Here is a 21,227-nt window from a genome sequence, read left to right as displayed (position 1 = left end):
ACGTATAAGGAAAATTGATACGATACCGATTATTAATTTGTTCTCAAATGAAATGCCATTTGCATTGTGCTTATCAGCTAACCTATCATTTGCTCTAGATTGACGCAAATAAATTGAATTAAACGCGATCGAACGAAACCTCATTTAATCGACTGGTACGTAGGAAAGAGAATTCACTGACCCCGCTTTAACCGGTCAGTTTCTGTATGAAAAAGTATTTTCAATGACCGCTTTAATAATCATCCGAACGAATTACGGTTCGATTATCTCGAAATGGACAAAGCGTTAAGCAACGATTCACGATCGATCGGATTCTCTAATTCCGCGATTCAGCCAAACAGAATTACGGCTCGCGGAACGAACGACTAAAGTTTATTGTAAAGGATGTGCAAATTCGGACGGAATCGTGCGCGTAAATACCGAGGTTGGCCATTTAGCCGAACGAAACGACGCAACGCGACGATTCGAATAGAGAGCGTCCAATCGGGCAAGTCGTAAGCAAACGTGACTCGTACCGGTATGCTACGCCGAATTCAACACAAACGTCCACCCTTCCAATTCCAATCCGAGAATCGACAACAAATCCAACGTTTTTTTCAACTGCTGGGCTTTCTTCGTTCGAACATTTCGCCGAAATGAGAAAGAAAAAAAACGAGACGAAAGATCTGTCGTCGCTCGAGAATGCGCGATAAAATTTCTTTGACATTTGCCCAGCCCGAGAAGTGTTTATGCACGAGTCGTCGAGCGATTTCGACGATGAATTTGAGAATCGTGAAACAAGGCATCTATTGGAAAAGGGAAACTCCTGTAGATTCCTTTAATTTAATAAATTTCAGCTCGGAATCGCGAAAGACCGAACGAGATAGAAAGTAAGAGCTCAAGGAGAGACGGTGGTACGCCAAACGAAGGTGGCATTTTCTCTTAAGAAGACAGAGATTCTATCCGATCTTTATCGTTCTCTTCTGGTAACTTGCGTGTCGAAATGCCAGCTGCCACTACTTCAGCTATCACGACTGCTAAATTGCGCGCGACGGTTAGCAACAACGCGGTTATAAAATTAGGCGAGTGATGTCTAAACGAGATGCTTGACGAGTGAATCGACAGAAACGCGAAAAGGCGAATGTCGAAAGAGATAGAAAATTACTGCGATTCTGGTGTATTATGGTGTCGATCGGGGTCGCTATTCGATACTTTAATCTGGAATCTGTTGACTGCTACGACTGCTAAATATTATACATTACATTACTCGTTGATTTACGTGAAGAAACTGGCAAAGCGATAATCATCGTGTGGAAGCGAAGGAACGAAAGAGAATATAATCTTCGGTGTCTCTCGTGATGCGGCAGTGTGTTGAATTCCAAAGGTAATTTAAAGTATTCCTGATAAATATTTAACTCGACGCGGCACACCGAGCGATTTCGTTTTAAGTACGATTATCGCTAAAAACTCAAGCTAAAGTGTCTTTTAAAGGCGAAATTATGCGAGCGAGAACCTTGCGTCTAGATTCTTAAGCTAAAACGTACAATTTCCCGTTTCCCTGAACATAACATGTCGCATTTGCAATGTCTCTGTCTTTTTATACATATATATATATATATAAAGCAAGCACATATACTATGAACGAGTCGTAGTATACTTTACCAAATCTTTTGAACTGAATTGCTAAAACTACAGATGCCAAGACCAAACAAATCTTAACAAGTGCAATACGAGTTCGCAGTATTACATATGGGATTCGCAAATTCAGAATTAACCAGCGAGGATAAATAGCGATGTAGGACCAACCTAAACGACTTCGGATTACAAGGATAAAGATTGAACGATTCAAGCAGTTGAGGGCAATGAATAACGCTATAAATAATCTTAAATAGGAACGGCAAATCCGCCACGATTTTCCTTGATTCAGGAGATCCGTAGTAGCAAGGACATAATTAGATGTAATCGTGGTCAGTAACAAGCATACTCAAACTCAACTTATAAGCCGCAGACCTAGTAAATCCATGCTGCATCCTTTCAAAGAGCTGTTTATATTTTAACTGGTTGGCGAATGATTTCGTCGATTAAATATTCGGGCTACGTTGTTTTCGATCACGGAAGGACGATGCATTCACCTTGAAGAGATATCTGCTAATCACGGAGTAATCTTGGAACCGTCTGTCGCGTGGATGTGCGGTCAATATGCGTTACTAAACGTCGGGAGGTAAACAACGCATGTTGCAGAGTGTACTCGAGCGCATCTCAGCATTTCCATACATATGCATGCGAATACGAGTATGCGCGCGTGTCCCTTGCATCGATGTACATACGCGGACGTCCACAGAGCAGGCAAGTAGCAGTGATGAATGAGGAAACGGAGCTAGTCGGAGGGAGCAGCCATGCCGCTGACTATAGAGGGTTTCCGAACTCGCAAGGAGCTTCAGGGGTATAGCTGACGCGCGTCTCTTGAAATATATTACGACAGCCAAGCTGGGCGGTGGTTGTCAGCTACGACAAATTCCTTCGACATTCCTTGCTCCTTCCATCGGTACTTACCCCTTCTAGAGTAGCCGTTCTTTTCTAAGTACTCCCTCTTTCACCAGACTCCTTCCATTTTCTGTAAGGGATTAACCCAACGATCTGGACAGGAGTTATTGTGTTTCGGATCCAACGCCGGCAACGAGCTGCTTCGTGCAGTTAAAATATACCTACTGTTATGTATTTCACTTAGAAAACTAAGATCTTCCTCCGAGAATTCCGGCGATTTCGTGTATAAAGTTCTTTACTTATCATCCTGTTTATTCTTGTAGGATCGAGAGGTGCGAACGGGACAGAGAAAACTCATTGTTTCTTGTTCTTCTTTCAACGCGTTAAATAGAATTAAACTTGAAGGTATTCGGCGTATGTGTTATCTAGATATACGACAATTACAACGAACGGAGGAGAAAACAGTAGATTTGCAACAGCTCGTTCAATCGACGCGTCCCGGCGAAGGATGGATCCATCGACGCGTCCCGGCGAAGGATGGATCCATCGACGAGATTTAAATGGATACAGAATAATTGTTTCAACCCGAGAAAATAGAATATTGCTCCCTACTTCTCCGTCCTATCTTGGATTATCGGAAAAAAGAAGATCGATTCTGGAGCTGATTCCACTGATTTTGAAATTTTATTTTAAAACGCGTTAAACTATCTATTGTATAACTCGTGCTTTGTACTATCCACGAATAAACAATCTCTGGCACGTATATCTGTGCAACAAACATAACGTGGCTGATACACGTGCTTGTCCACGAAGGTGTATTTCCCCTTTGAGATACGAAATTGGAACGGACAAGACATTCTAGTGATGACAACGCGTGGAAATACGGCTCGTTAAAAGCATTGTCAGTATAATTAATGTACAGCGCATGACTTGATGCGACTTGCGCACAGGAACGACGATTATTAGCGATCTAATGCGTAATATTCGATTGTCGTGACTACTACTAGAATGTAAATGTTTTGGTGTAGAAGATGCTTGTTACGCGTAGTTCGTACTCCCGTAAATCAATAGCCCCGATATCGTTAAAAGCGATGACGCGTGTACGTAGCGGCTACATTTTTAATTTGCGATAAAAAATGACAAACGAGATCAGCTCGCTTTAGGGAAAGATAAACGGTTACAGCAGAAAAACGTGCAAAAAGATCACATGCCAAATATATTGGCAAAAATATAGGATTATGAACAACGACGATCTTGCTGTTGCTTGAAAAATATCAAAACTCTAAATAAAAATCGGAAGATACGGAAACTTTACGATATCTTTTGTATGTACTCAAATGCGAGATCTCTAAGATTACACAAAAATATAAAAAGGCATTTCATAAATTATTATACGTGTATCTAAATTGCATGCAGTTTCATCCTGCAGACATTTATTTTCATAGCACATTTATTACGTATCTGTACTTCCTTGCATTTTTGATAAAATTCGATTCTCAAAATCTCGAAGCGAATACCCTGTGAAATCGCATTCGCGCAATGGTATATACAATTTTCAAAAAATTTCGCAAAAGATTGAGGAGCATATTATTAAGTGCGACACTGGAGACCGAAATGCTATATCCGTGTCTATATCTCACAGCTTCTCCGTGGCTTCTTTCCCAGCTCGCATGTTAATTGCCTTAATTACTTGAGGGAGACTGCATTCTCTCTCGAGAAACTATAACGAATTCCGGGAAAACTCTTATGAATATTTACGAATAGTTTATTTGTGGACTGAATTTCGATCTTCTGCTAACGCCCGAATCAACTACTCTCCGGTTCTTCCTTTCTATTTCTGTCCCCCCTCTCTCTGTCCCTCTTTCTCTGTCCCTTACGATATGTGTACCTCGAGCAAGATCTTTAAAGTTCTATTCGTTATTGGTCGTGTAGCCGATTTACATACTTGGAAATTCGTCGTTGAAAGTTTACGAGTGGATAACGATCTTATTCAACGGTTAGAAGTGAATGTATGGCAACTTCGGAGATCGTTTTCAGCGTGACGTTCTGCACCGAACTTGCGAGGATTGGTAATAAAAAAACATGGAGAGAATGAAACCTCGAAGAACTACCGGAAAGTCTGACAATTCCGACAGACGAAATCGGTCGATAAATTCGGTGAACGATGGATTATTCGATACAGCCAGTTCAACGAATATCCACAGAGAGACAAAACTCTATTTTACGATCGATGGAAAGTAAAGGAAACGTTACAAAAAATTGCGATAGAGCGCTATTATGGAGATCGCATGTGACAAATTCAATCATCTTATACGTGGATGTGCCTCGTACGTTTGAACTGGTCTTTCAAAGTACAAATCCGAGAATTCGATTTACGATTTCATCGCAGCCCAATATTTTTCATAAATAAACAATAAAACTTCACTGTATGGAAGTTCCCTCTGACAATTTTTCATTGTCTTCTGATTCATTCGTCCTAATAAATCTTCCGATTGAGAACTGTAAAGCCATCAACGTACACCATGGTAAATATCCCGATACTCTGTCGATTACGACTACAATACAATGGAACGTTAGCTCTGAATATCCCTGCCACGAACTTGGCTTGGTGGTCTCTTGGTTTTGTTTATAGTTGTTGCACCATGACGCTATAACTGTACGCCACTTTTGTTCACACACAGTCAGCAACGTCATTACGAATGCTTTTACGGAAATGCGTAAAATCGATCGATACGAGCTTCCCATATCCTCGGTCATCCACCTCACCCTTTCTTTGTCTACACGCTTTATCACGTTCCACCATTCACTTCCATCATCGAATGACGATCCTGTTGCCAGCCGCAAAGCGGAACAACCGTCCCTGCTTTGACGTTGATCGAATTATTTACTCAACATGTTTTCAAGGTACTCTTCACGCTGGTTTCTTCGCTTCATTCCGTTCACGGATTCTTTGCATCCAACGAAATGGGAAAAGACCGAAGGTATATGCGTAAAGCAGCTTTACCAACAATTGGGCGGTTTCGAGGAAAAGACCAAAGAACGAATGAAAACTCATCGAGAACAGTCGAGAGATCGAAATAACAGCACGGAAATTTAATAAACTGCAAATGTCAGTGTATCTCGCGACAAGTAAAAAACACGCCTGATTGGCCGCACTTGAATAGGAGAGAAATTTGACAGGTGTTACAATACCGGAAGTTCTCTTGTCGGGAAGTAACTTTACGGGACTTTCACGAGGCATCCGACGTAGCGTTTTACAAGCAATAAGAACGACTAGGTAGCTTTTAGGCTTGATACTACGATCTCAAGATGACTTCTTGATGTCTCTGCTCGTATCGCTCGTAAGTACCGTCCAAAGTGGCAAGTTTATTTTAGCTGAAGAATCTCTGCTGTCTAGTAGTGAGAGCAAGAGTTAGAGGCTACCGCAAAACGTATGTTATAAAAACTACAAGTTTTCTACCTTCTTCATGCTCGTACAACTTGGTAAATTCCCCATTATCTGCTGACTAAATAATCCCGCGTGTAAATAATCGTTTCTAAAATCCGCTTTATTTAGCAAGTGATTAAGAAGAAACGCGATAAATCGAGCGCGTAAGTTGTGCGGAAATATCGATAATGGTGCAGACACAAATTAAAATTTAACGCGACAGCTACGTTGCAAGTAAGTTGTCCGAGAATCTTAGAAACACGTTTACATCGGTACTGCTTTTCCATCCTGATTAATTAATTAATTAATGCACAGTTCGTAAACGATATCTGTCGAATCGTTATCTGCACGAACGCGGCTCGCTGGAAATCTGCTACCGGGTTTGGCAATTTTGCGGTCCGAGCTTGCTCGTGCTTCGACTTCGTAGTATCGATATTGCGGTCGAGTGGCCAATTTACGAATACCTACGAATCTAGTGATTTACGACCGATAGTACCGAGGGCCAAAGCAGTAACCCAAACCAACGTAACTCGTCCAGATAATCCAACCTGCCGGACAAGAACTTACAGGGAGTGCTCAACTTTCGATGAACAAAAAGAAAACGGATTTAACAAGATCATTGCGATTCACCGGCTGGAATTTACTCTTATATCCAATCATAACGATCCACCAAAGGCAAACAGGAAAATTAACTATATTCTCCAGGATATTATATGTATAATCCAAATCCAATACATCTTCGGCCTTCGAAATATAACTTGGAAAAATATTACCTGATCGTCGTTCGTTAACGTATTTGCTTACACAATTTACTCGTTTCTTTATCTCTTGTTCGAAAGTTACCCGATCATTCGTTCCAGCTTGCTTCTATCGTTACTTCTATAACAGGGAACTTTAATGAGCTTCGTTACAATCTGAACCAAACTATAAATACAATCTTTTCCTCTACAACTCCATATTTGAATCTTTGAAATTCAGAATTCTTGAATTTACAAGTTTCGAACTTTCGAACGTGTCAATTGCAAATTTAAAAAGTGTTCAATTCACGGTTGAAACGTAATCACTTCAGCCGGTAACTGTACCGTAAAAGAAGAAACGTTGAAACCCCACGTTGACGTCGTCGAGGACGAGAATGCCGACTAGGAACGATAAATCGTGGCATTGTCTCCGTACGTTGAAAAGCCATTATCGAATCCCATTATTCGCACAGCTAAATGGCTTCGTTTCGGATCGTCCCGCTATCTGACGATTCGATACCTGCAAAATACCGCCGAGGAAATTTCGCGTTCCCTGAATCGTTAAGCTTCGCCGTTCACCCCGATCGACCAAACTCTAAATTCCGACTCTGTCAATTTCACGATATCGGCGGACATTAACGGCCTGCGTTCCTAGTGCAACCGAGATTCGAAATTTAATTAAAATTCATAGTATCGTTGCCGAGAACAGCAATATTTTCATTTTACAATCTTCTCAAATGAAAGAGCGCGATTCACGCTACTTTCATTTCTCCCAATGACTGTTCAAGGTGGAGACAATCTCTACGTCACGCGGGTACGTGTAGTCGAATCGAATTTCGTTAAAGAATTCCATTTAATTCGAGAATTCTGAAAACGTTACTAATTCGACAGGTGTCGCACGGTGCTTGCGTAACTAAGAGACGTGCCTAGACTAATTCCGTACGTATTGCGAAGTTTCAGAAGTTTCATAGGAGGTTCTGTGCGTGCCATGACCGATGAGATGACTGATGGCTCGGCCGTAACGAGCCACGAAACGTCAACAGGGAACCGGACATCATTTTGGATAGAAAAAGTAACGAGCGTAATGACCGATGCTTCGCGTCTATGTGCATATACGCAACTTCATTTATAATCCAGAACTCTGCGTTAATACTTTGATGAAACAACATCTTTTTAAAATCGGTGCACAAACTATGGTGCAATTTTCCACGAGTCTCGAGTTAGAAATTTACGACTGAGACGGTCAGGAGACGACCCAATTAACCAAGACAACTACATGGATTACGTTGGTTTTTATGTACCGTACCGTAATGACGCGTTCCAAAAGCACTGGAGCCGTTAAAGCACGGCTTTAAAACCCATGCTTACATTGCACGCGAGTATCTTCTTTAACGCGTTGCATTTTGCTCGTGTACGTTACTCTCTATTCACTGTTCCACCAGGTGAATATTTTAATCGAATGTTGTTTAATTAATGCAGAAAGTCAAATTGAACAGATGCGAACAAATACATATTTCAAGAAGATTCACCGTTGAAATCTTCCCGTTTGACAGCCCGATTCAACTTGATACTTTCTGCCGATGACCTGCGATCCTTTCACTCGTCGACACTCGGCCGACACGTAATCTTCCCCTGCGGGATAGAGTCTTAAGGAAAGACAGAATTCTTCTTTCTTTACGAATCGATTCGATCCGATTCGAACCATTGAAACATTTTCCGTTTTCTTAAGATCATTTCGACGCAAAGAAATTCAATATCGTACCTCGTTCTAATCGATCCGTAACCATCTAGGCTTCCACGCGATATTACAACTTTTTTTTTCATCGAACAAAAACGAAAGAACCATACCATACAAAATTACACTCGTCGTTATCGATGGAATATCAGCGATTTCGTCGGCGGCTGGTTTCCACACGTTTTCCGAGGATCAGGGAAGGATCCGTTGGATCTGCAGGACACGTAGTCTCGGTCTAGCTTTCAGGGCCACGTATTCATTCCCGATCGGATAACGCGTGTTCCATCGAGCAGACTTTCCGAAAATTTCACAAAGCACACCAAGGCGCCAATATCAATCAGATTCATCGCGTGATGAGACAACCGAGCAACCAAGAGAATTCCGGTCGACGGTATCAAGTCCATCCATCGGCGAACGCTGCAGAATTCATATCGCGAAGTGACCTCTCGTACAGGCCGATTGTTCGGGACCAATCCGTGCCTGTCTGCCTGCGTCCTATCTCGCATTTCTGTTTTCTTCTTTCGTTCGAGCGGTTGCTTCTTCTCGTCTCTCGTTTCGTTATAGGTAAGGCGAGCGTAACGTACGAAACGTTTCTCACGACTCTCGACATTTAGCAAAGGAAATAGAGGAAATGTAAATGACTATGTACGTATAATATTCGCAATCGCAACAATTACAATACCCACGAAACTTTACAGAATAACTCATCGCATCAACTGTTGCTAAACTTCCACCTCCGAGAATTCGTCCAGGACGCTTCTTCGAGTTTCTCTCGATGACATTCGGCCCATTGTTTATATTCGGGAGGCTCAAAGAGCAAAACTGTGTCAGCCACGAATACATGCATGTAACCACGGTATATATCATTGACACGATCGAAACTTTGGATCAAACACACGCGGCGACCAACAACTTTGTCTGCATTTCGTCCGATACATCGATTTGTCTACGATATGAGCGATCTATTTCACTTCTTTAAAACGCGTTTACTACTCTCCGCGTTTCTTATGTCTTTTCTTTCCTTCTTCGTCTTTATTTCTCTCGCTGCGAAATCCTATTTCCTTCCAGTTTCTCGCACATACTCTTTATCAGAACGTTTCGTCTGGCACCGGCTTTGATGAATCGAATCCGGCCAAGAGAAACCTTCGCAAACTCTGCAGGGTGTTAAGACGAATAATGACTACATTTCGAGTGCCAAGCTTGCCTCTGTGACAGCCGTTTGCAATAAACCATTGTCTTTACTTTCCCTCTCTCTCTCCTTCTCTCTTCTCTCCTTCTCTCTGCCTCGCATCTTCAATATCTAGCCAATAAAAACGAGAGAAGCGTAAAACGTGGCAAACTCTTGGCGTCGAAAGAAGATGTCGTTTGTGGACGCATCTAAAGCCGCGCATGCAGCAACTCGTACGAAAACCACATCTCTGTATTCTTTCGATCGCGCGTTATAATCCCTTTACAATCGTAGCTTGGATTAAAATTAAACCTCCGAGAATAGATCGATCCTGTCATTACGTAGGATCAAACAAATAAATACGAGTATTAATTTCAAAAAGAGAATGACAAGCGGGAATAACGGATTCCAATTTTACGCCGTCAGTTTTCATAGTCTGCCGACAAAAATATGACGAAATATTTTTATCCGCAAAAATACGCATAATCGCGGCTTATCGTGTCACCCGGAATAACCACGTTACATCTGTCTCGAATAAAATCAATGATATCGCAATAAAAATATAACTTTCGTTGTTTGATTCTTTGTAAAATCCCAAGACTTCGTTATACTTGAAAATATACAGTCGCAACGACATTCGGTAGCTTTTCGACAACGCTCGTTCACTCCAAGCAAGTAATTGAGAAGGGAGATAACAATTTCGGATTCCATTCGTTTGTTCTTTAATTGCGTGTGTCATCAAAGGGCGGTCACTGTCGTAGAGTTAACTTTTTTGCGCTCACGTAAACGAACCCTGCTCAATGAATTTCCATAAGATACGTGTGCTTAATGAAAATTAACCCGAGACTGGCCTCGTAGTTCGTTCACGGTAGAACCACGCGGGTTGGATTTGCGTAACAAGCAAAGCGTTACGTACACCTGGCTGTGTTTTTTATGTTATCCAACCATACCTACATATACGTACGTACGTTCGTAGCAGATAAAAAAATTGTGCGCGATTATAAGAATAATTCGAACTATTAACTCTACCCCTGTGAGGGGTAGATGATTCGAACTATAGTTGAGTGACAGCTCGTTCGGAGTAACCGCAGCCAAATAGGTGCATTTGTTTAATGGGTACACGTCCGATTCTCTCCGGGACTGTAGAGACACGGAACAAGATTCGTGGAACCAAGATTAGCGTAAACTTTAAATGCGTGGTTGTGCACACGTCGTTCGTAGAGGATGTCAGAGTTATATGCATCTGCACGTATTCTGTGAATCTGAAATCGTGCTGCTGGAGCTGCGACACTGAAGTACATATTGTGTCTCGCCGCGTGTATGCGTAAGGTAAATGCATGCGAAACAGCTTCCTACAAGCGTGCCGATCTACGATTTATTACATGACCGAATTACTGATCACGCGAAAGATATAAGACGTCGTCGGTTCGTTGCTTCTAGTCCCGTGGTTTCTTCCAATCGATATTAAACTTTCTCGTTGAACCGTTGGTATTCTTAAAGAAAGAATAAAATATTCACAAGATGCGCGTACATGAATTTTCGATAAATCATCGCCGAAGAAAGAAGATGAAAATGATCTTCTTTGATATCTGCTACGTTTGTTACTATCATCGTACCCTCGATATGCGCCCATCAACATGGTAGAACCGATTAAGCACGGTATCGATGCATGCAGAGAATCGTGAGTCACGCAAAGTTCAATAACGGTTTTCATCGAGCTGGGAACTACGCGCGATAAAACGTTTCCCGTAATTCGAGTGTGACGTTATTAACTACGCGGTAGTTTCGAGTTTCGATTCCGCTCCGGCGCGAGTCGATGTTCACTTGGACGTATTTCGCGTGAACGAAAATGCAAATTTCATTAAACGAGCCCCGCTAATGCCCGAATATTATTGCACCGTGGCTTCGATGAACTCTTGATTCATAAATACCATAGCGACAGATGCGCGACAAACGTAGATTTTCAGTTACCATGGTTGCGGTTGCGATCAATCGCTCTCTTCCTTCTTTGCGATGATCTCGAAAAAAGATAAGCGTTCCAATTTTCGTTTCACTCTAACGTTCACGTTCCTGTTTTTTAGTTGCCCCTGTCGTCGCTCTGAAGATGGGCTCCTCGTTGAATCCAAAGAACATCAAGGAAGGCGACGACGTTTACTTCGAGTGCAACGTTAGGGCGAATCCTAGAGCTTACAGATTGACATGGTTTCACGAGGTACGTCCAAACAATCGTTGTTTCTCGTTCTTGCGCTATTACATCCGCGTTATTCTCCAGAGAGGAAACCGAAAAAGCTAAGAAACTCGTGAACTTGACGACGGTCCGCAAAGACTTTGGTTGCACGCTCGAGAACGTACACTTCGGGCTGCGCTGCCACGCCAAAAATAAAGACAAAGAGTTGAGAAATATTGTAAAAAAGCTACTCGATGAATCGACACGGAAGTGAAATTAGATCGATCGACAGAAACTGCTCTTCGCATTTGCTTTCTATGGTGCTGTCGTAAAAAGGCACTACGTATGCAAGAACGTAAAACAACGCAATAATTTTGTCGCGCAATAAAGTCTGTAAAATCGAGAGAATCCTGATATAACAGAAGGCGAAAGAATGACCCGACCTACAGTTCGAATAGACGTGTCGGATACGTTGTTGGTCCTAGTTTGCATACGGAGTAAAACGTAAATTCGTAGCGACGCGACGCAACGTTACGTGTTAAAGCGTGTGTAAGTAACGCGTCGAGAGGAAACATGGCCGCAAGAAAGCGACGCGACGGCGCTTATGCGGCCTGGCCGTTCCTTTTCGTCTTGACTCGCGAAAAATATCCTGAAAAACTCGTGACTCGCACCTGGAAAGCTCGAGCGTTATCTCCGGTCACTCGAGGATCGTCGAGTTAAGCCTCTTAAGGGGGATTATGCTTTCCATCATTTTCTCTGCCGGGTCGGAGCTTTCCCAAGAGGTCGGCGAATCCTGGAAGCATCGTACTAAACCCCTCCCTTCCGACGACGGCATTTCGAGCTTGCGACGCCAGTTCCGGTGATCTCACGCGAGCCTGTTTGCGTCGAACGTCGAGAACCACGCGGAATTAAACTAAATAGGAAAACTAACTGTGTCGGATCAACCAGTCACGCTAATCCTTGTCAAAGTCGACTGCACGATATTTTTCGGGTCGTTTTTTCTGCCATTTCTCTTAAAGCAAAAGAAAAAGGAAAGAAACGAAAAGAAACTTTCTGGCGCGTGCGATATCGCGATCCTGTTCCGCTCGTCTAAAGAACAATTCTTTATTTGAAAAAGTAAGTTAAAAGAATCCGTGATCAGTACGAAAAGAGAAATTTCTTTAAAATATACCAAATATTCGTTTTGCTCGCGTGTAATTTCGAAACATGACGATACTCGAAGTAATACGATTTCCTAATTTAACGTTACGCGTGCGATTCTCCCTTAATATTCTCGAGCACTAATAGCAAGAATTACGATCGAATGAACTCGGATAATCGAAAGTTCGTGAAGTCGGATAACAGAGGGAAAAAGTTTTAATAATAGGACGTCTTTCCAAGGAATATGATTCAATGCTGGGTCGAAGAAGAAAGTAAGAGAAAAATTCGGTGAATAAGTAACAGAGTTTAAAAGTCTCGGGAAAGAGTTTTCGTCGGAGAAGAATACTCGCGAATGGCAATGATAATTTCAAACGTCTCGAAGCGTTCGGGCTCCGTATGTGCATTCGTGTGCACTCTGTCGAAATTATTGTAAATTTACGAGCTGCCGTTGTCACTTCCCGTCCATTCGGTAACCCTCCACCCTTGCACAGTCCGAAAACCAAACCAATAAATTGCCCACGAATCACCGGGCAGAACCGGTTTACCAATCCGTAAAAATGTTCGCGTAAAAACGTCCGTGCGATGAAAATTTCCCATCGAATGAACGACACGTATCTAGCATTGCAGCAAGTGTTACCAAAATTTCAGACTTTTCATCAAAATATTCGATGGACGCGACAAAAGCTTTTATCTGACGTCGAAAATACAAGCACGGTTGCAAGCCCTAGTTGGAATTAACGACGCCTCGAGTTTCCAACGTAAAAGTATGAATCAGCCACCTACATAAATACACCACGCTTCTGCGAACAACGTTCGCGATCTGCAATCGATTTACGCTCATCTTTTCAAGAGGAAATTGAGAAAGAAGAGAGACGCGAAACCCAGCTAGTTCGGATGTTGATCGGATGTGCGTGCTTCTCATTGTCAGTGATATGTTCAACGGCAGATCAGCCCGAGCTGTGATGCGCGGCTGAAACTAAATCCGTCGGACGTGTTATACCAAGGCAAACGTTCCACTGATTTACCTATGCTACATTGCGGTGTGATGCTCGTATTATCGCAATGCTACGCGTTAAATGTCATTACGCGCGCAATGTCATCGCACGTTACCGTGCTCGTCCCGCGATGACTTTTCATCGGTCGGTCGCAGTACCATCACGTTGTAAAACGAACGATAGCGACGTTTCTAGACTTTCCAAAGCCACATTTTGAAAATAACGTTAACCATGCTTTTTTATTTACTACGTTCACAGTATATGAGAGTTTTACAAATTCGACAACATTTGACCGTGCTTCACGTATATATGTATGCGTACAAATATGTAACTTTATAAAGTCGATCGGTATACCGCGTGTCCTCGTTGGATCTAAATAACAAGGGCGCGATATACGCGATTTTTTAAAATCATTTCCATGTTTCTTAAACCCGAATTCTCTTGAATGGATTTGAAAAATTCCCATAGCATCGAAATCGATCGCGAACCCTTCATCGCGATATACGAATCTATATACGTAAATGTGCATCAAACAAGATGCTGTAAAATTCGATTGCTGTTTTAAATATTAGTACGTCGCAATTATCCTACCTTGACTAGATCTGGATCGACGGATTATCGTCGTACCGTGTTCTGTTTCCGAAGAAACATTCAGTGCATCTGTATGCATACGTCGCAAAATTCTTTAAGATTAGTAAAGGTATCACCGAGAAAGGAATCAAAGGATGAAGAAAGCTTGCTTATGCTTTATGCATAATCTGACAGATAAGAATACGGTAGGTAAGTTGGCCGGAAGACGCACGTGCCGAGATATTCCACGAGAATAGGAGTTATCGCTCTTGTCTACCGCTTTTCTGGCATCCGTTTGTAATGCAAGGAAGCAAATGTATTCCTTGCTTGCCACGAATACGTATTATTGTTCTGACATGAATGCGAATATTTAACATCTAATGCAGTCACGTTACGTTATATGAAAATACAGGAATTCGAGGTAAAATGAAGGCATACCGTGAAGAAAGGAATTGTTTCGAATATGTACCTCGCAAACCAGCACGATACTTCTTTGCTCGTAAAGCAGCTTTACTATATTGTTTTTACGATGTTTCGACAAGGGATAAAAGGGAAATGTTACAAATATTGAACGTATATAAAGCGCGAGATAGCATAAAACGTTGTGCGTTCGATGGTGCATACTCCGTTTCGATGCACAGACGCTTGTGATAACTGTTACGTGTAAAGGCATATTGCTTTCCAATTCAAGATAGTTTCGAGTTGTTCTTCAGCAAGTTCTTGCGTTGAAAACGAGGCGTACAATTGGCACGTGCAAGTTTCCGCATATTCCTACGAAACCGAGTGAAACGGGTACGTCGCTCGTCATATTACGCTTCTGACAACGTCACACAATCTTGGTCTTCTATCTCTGCCAACATCGTCTCGCATCTTTATTTATTCTTTCAATCAAATCTTGAAAGTATGCTAATACGAGGATAAAGTCTCGGGTTACCCCAATTCTACGCGAATACGTTTCCACGCTGTTTGAACACATCCAAAGTTGTCGATCTAGTTGCCTTTTTATTCGCGTGAACTAAACACGATTAATGACGAGTTGCAATTCGGAACTTACAATTAGTTAAAACCGATAACAGGAACAAGCGTACACGCCGAATTAGTTTCGACGCTACTCGGATAGAGTATGTATTAATTCCAAGGTGATTTGCATGGAAACCTGTCAAATTTACAACCAGAGTTTACTACGCTTCGTCTCTCTCTCTCTCTCTCTCTCTCTCTCTCTCTCTCTCTCTCTCTCTTTCCCTCCTCCCTTTCTCTGCTGAAATGCCTTTGCTGGAATTTAGCAATGGGTAACAATGAGAAATACGATTTATCGGATACAGGAATTCAGAAAGTTTTTTCGTTAGCAACGGGAAAAATCAATCGAGTCGAACGAGTTATGGTTTTAACGGTGCTTCGTCGAAATATTCAAATAGTCTACTTGCCATGAGACATCCGTGGGTATATACAACATATACATATAAAGTTCCCGAGGCAACAGGAATAATCGAGTTTCCGAAATTTCCACCCATCTACGGCCTCCATTTTGCGTGACACGCCTTGGGCCGCAATCTGTGTGCAAAGCCTTTGCCAGAAAGTTAAGGGGAAATTATAATATCGCGCGTGGCCATGTACATATATGTTTGCATGTGTGCGTGTGTGTATAAGTACGTTTGCATAAACGGAGATTCGAAGAAGTGTGCAGGACGAAGAGGTGCGAAAATCTGCCCGCTAGTGGGTGTATACAAGAGCGTATGATTCGTAGACGCGTGGTAGAGTGTATTCGTAAACCAGTGGCTAGAGATGAGTGTACAGACAAGAGGTTAGACAGAGACACGCGCGCCTGTTTGAACATACGTAAAATAACGAGCAGGTACGTAAGGAGAATGAAGACGGAGAATAGTACCTGAGTAGTATAAATCGTAAATTCCCTTTGACCAAGTCCACGAAGCGAGCGACAATTTGCAAATAGAACTACGTTGTCTCGTTAGCAACGTTTTCTTCGGTCACGGCGAAGAAAATCAAAACGCGCAAGAACAAAGTTCAGCGTGTTAAACTTTCTCTGTTACTTTGATCCTTGTGAACCTTCATCTTTCGTACGTAATCTGTAAACAGAGCGAGAAGAAATTGCTCGACTGCTGTGGGAAAGTACACGCGGAGCGGAGATTTAGCCAGCGTACGTATCGTATAGAATTTCGTTCCTATTTGAAAAACTCCCACATTCGCGAGAGATTTGGTAAGCAAAGTTCGAGCGAATTTCGAGTGTGTTTTTGCTACGAGGTAAATTTTGAATCTTTCGCGCGTATGACAGGCTTTATGGTTGGATAGGAACCGGAGAATGTACCAAACACTGTACTAACTTTTCGAAGCTCCACCGACCACGTCGCTAACTTTTCCCGGTAACCGTGGCTGAGAAGACTTAACTATGTATGACATACGCAACAAACCGTGAACCGTCTATTCGTTGACTATCTGCTCCTCCTATCCTTTCTCGTCATTTCAATCTCTCTGCAACATTTTCGAAAAATCTCGTCGCTAAAGACGAAAGTAACGGATGCCAACTAAATCGAACGAAATCTCAACCGACACAGCGATTCTTTGACGCAGGATATTCTCCCTTTGTTTATTCAGGAAGAAGAGCTCCATTACAACGTCACCGCCGGCATAGTACTCTCGGACCACTCTCTGGTACTTCAAAGTATAACTCGAGAATCCGCTGGAAGGTACACCTGCATGGCCGTCAATGTCGAGGGTCGTGCTAGTTCTAACGTAGTGAACCTCGAGGTTATGTGTAAGTATATTTTGCCGCTGTTATATTGCCCAATCATGAGCCAGAAAAAGATATTTTATCTAGCGAGAGTTTGGCGATAAAACATGGCTGGTATACACATTTCTTTGCTAGTTGCCCGGATAAGTCAGCTTTTATTTTCCTTTATGTTAATGCACGCACTCTATTCTCTCCGAGATAAACGCAGCGCGAAATAAATATTTTACGCCAGTCTCGCAATGATCCTTCGTTTTTATTAACGGGCAATGTATCGCCGCAAGTGTAAGTGAACGGTGTAAAACGTGAACGGTGTAAAACACCTAAGATACATCGAGCATATTATTCATAGTTGTTGTTTTTATTACAGTCGCTCCTGTGTGTAAACACGTTTTAAACTCGGCTGGTTGGAGGTATCAGAACGCAACGCCACCACCTCTCAACGTTCCCGAAGAGGTTCACGGTGCCTTGAAGCACGAAACCATCAGCTTAGTTTGCGAGGTTGACGCAAGCCCAACCTCTGTCTCCTTCCACTGGACGTTTAACAGCAGCGGTGATCTCAGCGACATTCCGTCCACAAAGTATTCTAACGAAGGCACCTTGAGTAGACTCAATTACACCCCATCATCCGACATGGATTACGGAACATTGGGTTGCTGGGCCAGCAACATCGTGGGTCCTTCGAAACAACCATGCATCTACCAAGTGATCGCAGCAGGTTCGTCAGAACTCGTTTACCGTTTGTCACATCGCGTCCACGCGTATTCGCCGATCCTGTCGTAGATAGCGTTTTGCTGGAAATTTTATACGCAGTCTCCGCTAGAATATACTCGTTTACGGTGAGTGCGCAATGCACTGACATTCGAATTACAGTCGATGAAAAACATATTGATCGAAAACCGATCGGAACGATGGAAAAGCAGGTAAAATTACTGCCGAACTCAGTCGAGTTCACGAAATTAATTTAGTCCGTATCGCACCTGTAGAAAGATCGATAGAGAGGTCTGCTAAACTCGGTCAATAGTTCTCCGAGGATTCAATTTTAACTCAACTTTAACGTGCACTGCTTGCGATAATTGGTCACATAATTTATTTTCGGTGGAGGAGCAACATATTTCTTACGTTAGTAATTATCGGGTAATCTTTTATCATACGACGACCAGTATACGCCCTGCGTGAAACAGCACGGCTCGCTGGGTCCACCTCGCCGGCCGAGAGTAATTAAATCGTTAATTGTAACGATAATGCAAGGCGGTAAGTGGAAACGCCAACCTAGTCGTGTTCGAGCGTCGAGCATTTTCTTCCCCTGACTAAGTTGTTACGTTTGCCGAGAAACGGAAGCAAACGGCGACAATTAAGATTCTGATACGAGTACGCGTAAACGTACAATACATTGTACGTAGATTATGTATATTATATACATGTAATATAACGTTACACGAAAGATAACGATTTTCGAGGTAAATTATCGAAACAATTTGCAAATACTCGGTCTCGACCAAACAAAGCATGACGCGCGTTAGAAATATGCTCTTAAATAATTTACAAGGTGCGTACAAAGCTAGAAAATGAAAATGAAAAGGCGTAAAAATAGAAATACGCTCAGAAAAGGTAAGGGTACAGGAAATCTGTTTTATCGTGGCTCCACTAATTTACGCTGCTGCAAAGGATTATTTTCGTTGCGCGTTATACGGAGAAATAAAAAATGAACTACAACGACCGAACTGTCCGACGCCTGCGCAAGCTTTTTCAAACTCCTATTTGCATACAAGTGATCTCGTTAATGCAACACCATCGCCGATAATGACGATCGTGCGACATAATTTCATTGGTCGTGAAACGATGAAGCATCGCGTTCCTATTCTCGTTGCGAAATAAAATGAAGTTGTGCGAACCGCAACGCGACTATGCCACTGTTTTCCCCTTTCCATCGCCGTACCGTACCGCACCGCACCGGGCCGTGTCGAGCAAAATTTTGCTGTATGCAGTAAACAACCCTCTGTCAACACACGTGCTCGTTCTTTTCAAATAAAAGACATTTATATATCCCGTTGTATATTTATACGTCCCCGCGGTAACTCACCTTGTTGCTATAATCGTATTCATCGTAAATACTTGTGATTTCATTCGAAACGTTAAGTTACGCACGATCGTTATATAGTATAGTATCCTTTATATATAAATTGTACGTCGTATGATCGGAAATGATGTCTCGCCCGCAGGCAGACCGTACCCGTTGCAAAACTGCACGGCGTACAATCAGACCGGTTCACGGATCAGAATATCTTGCGTGGAAGGATACGACGGTGGTTTGCCGCAAAAATTTGTCGCGATTGTGGACAAGCAACGACTGGAATCGCCAAATCCTTACTGGGAGTTGGAACTTCGCAAGCCAACGACGGTCGCTCTTTACGCGGTCAATATGAAGGGCTCCAGCGATCCAGTGATCATGGAAGGAGAAGCTCTGAAAGGAGTGGCCAAGTTCACCGGTGCGTAAGTACCTCTAACGCGAATTGAGCAGGTTATATGTACAAAGAGATACGAACACAGTTATCGGTATCTGTTTTATAAGCCACGCGTGCTTCAAAGGATACGACTCGCCAAAACTTATCTCTCGTTCTGAGATGAACAGGTCTCTCTCGCTATTGCCACGTATCCCACCAATCACGATGTGTCCATTTAGTTCCCTTTCCATTTGTTAGTTAACGTGTACAAAGTTCGCTTATTTACCAAGCAAAAACTTTCCATTAGGTTACGATCGAGACGTTTTCAAATTTAATCAATCCTAATATTCCATGGATGTAACGCAGTCTTGGTAGAAAAAGGAAAGACATACGTGCATACATATATATGAGAAAGAGGGCGAAAGCAAAGGAAAGAAAAATAAAATTGAGAATAGTAGTCAAATGAAAATTGGACACAGTTCTATTTTGCCATTTTCGCGTATCGTTTGGTAATACATTCGTTGTTTCCGCTCCGCTATTCCGTTAGCTCGTTCAAAAGTGCCATATCATGAGTAAAGACCGTAAATAAAATATTCGCCAATTTTTTTATTTACATCCATTAATTCGTCGAAACGAACATTTAATTAATTACACAATCGCATACACGTACATAGTTTCGATGTACATCCACCACATAAAATTACTCTTTAAATTTTATATTGACTTACAATTTATTTCCAGTAATGCATTTCCAATGATCATTTATCATTGCAAATAGTGTAATTAAGAATCGATCGATATAAGTAATTAAGAATTAATTCAGCTTTTACGAAAGAAACGTAATATAGGATTATTTCGAAATTAATAAATGCGTACTTACGTCGTTGATGAAATTTTCATCCAACTGTGCATAATGAATATAAAAATGTACGTATGAAATTTGAGAAAGAGAAGAAGAGAAACGATAAAAGTAATTTAGCTACGTAGATACGTTATAGGATTGAGGGTGATTTGGTTTATAGGCGAATCTACATCTTCTGTGGATATGTCACCGATCCTGATTGGCCTAGGAGGTACCGCAACCGGTTTGGGTCTAATCGTGACCGGAGTATTAATGGCGCTTTGGAGGAAACACGCGGCCACTCCGGCAAAGCCAAAACCACCCCAACAACCGAGTATCGCGACTTTTGCTACCAAAGGCGAAGAGGAAGATGGGAATCCTGATCTCATACCAACTACAGCCTTGACCAATCATTTCACAGGTGAGTTACGTTATACGCTCTGTATACGCTTCTGTTTCGCATAAATTGAAATTTCGAATACACTTGAACATTCTGTCACACACGCAAGATTAGTTTCTCTATCGCGCGAAATCTACAGGTGAATTCGAACGGAAAAACATATTCTATCTTTATTCACATTAGATAAAATCGGCGAAAAATAACCCACCATCTCATCTGGTAAATTTCTACTCAGACTGATGAAAGTGCTCCGTTTAAGCGAAGAATCGCAAATATATCGAGTCTCGTCCTAAACGACGACCGTGGTTAACGATACTTTCAAGAAAATTGCTCGTGGAAAATGCGTACGTTACGTCGACCTATTCGACGTAGATGTATCGATTCAGAAATCGAATAT

The 21,227-nt window shown here is 42.1% G+C and overlaps 2 protein-coding genes across 5 annotated transcripts in view; one reads left to right on the top strand and one right to left on the bottom strand.

The window, feature by feature from the left end:
- Window positions 1–21,227, bottom strand: part of LOC139992332 (uncharacterized) — a 261,704-nt gene that overhangs the window by 178,359 nt on the left and 62,118 nt on the right. The gene's annotated exons all lie outside the window — the stretch shown is intronic.
- LOC139992329 (nephrin) overlaps window positions 1–21,227 on the top strand; it is a 138,444-nt gene that overhangs the window by 116,367 nt on the left and 850 nt on the right. For 3 of the 4 annotated variants that reach the window (XM_072013073.1, XM_072013074.1, XM_072013075.1), the window contains 5 exons: window positions 11,612–11,742; window positions 17,013–17,172; window positions 17,516–17,863; window positions 19,368–19,634; window positions 20,612–20,851. In XM_072013073.1, the coding sequence (XP_071869174.1) occupies window positions 11,612–11,742; window positions 17,013–17,172; window positions 17,516–17,863; window positions 19,368–19,634; window positions 20,612–20,851 (1,146 nt within the window). Of the gene's footprint in view, window positions 1–11,611; window positions 11,743–17,012; window positions 17,173–17,515; window positions 17,864–19,367; window positions 19,639–20,611; window positions 20,852–21,227 lie in introns of all 4 variants that reach the window. The other variant, XM_072013076.1, reaches the window with a different exon arrangement.

Source organism: Bombus fervidus, chromosome 11, assembly GCF_041682495.2.
Source record: "Bombus fervidus isolate BK054 chromosome 11, iyBomFerv1, whole genome shotgun sequence".
NCBI classification, from domain to species: Eukaryota; Metazoa; Arthropoda; class Insecta; order Hymenoptera; family Apidae; genus Bombus; species Bombus fervidus.
This window is presented reverse-complemented; position numbering and strand designations above follow the sequence as displayed.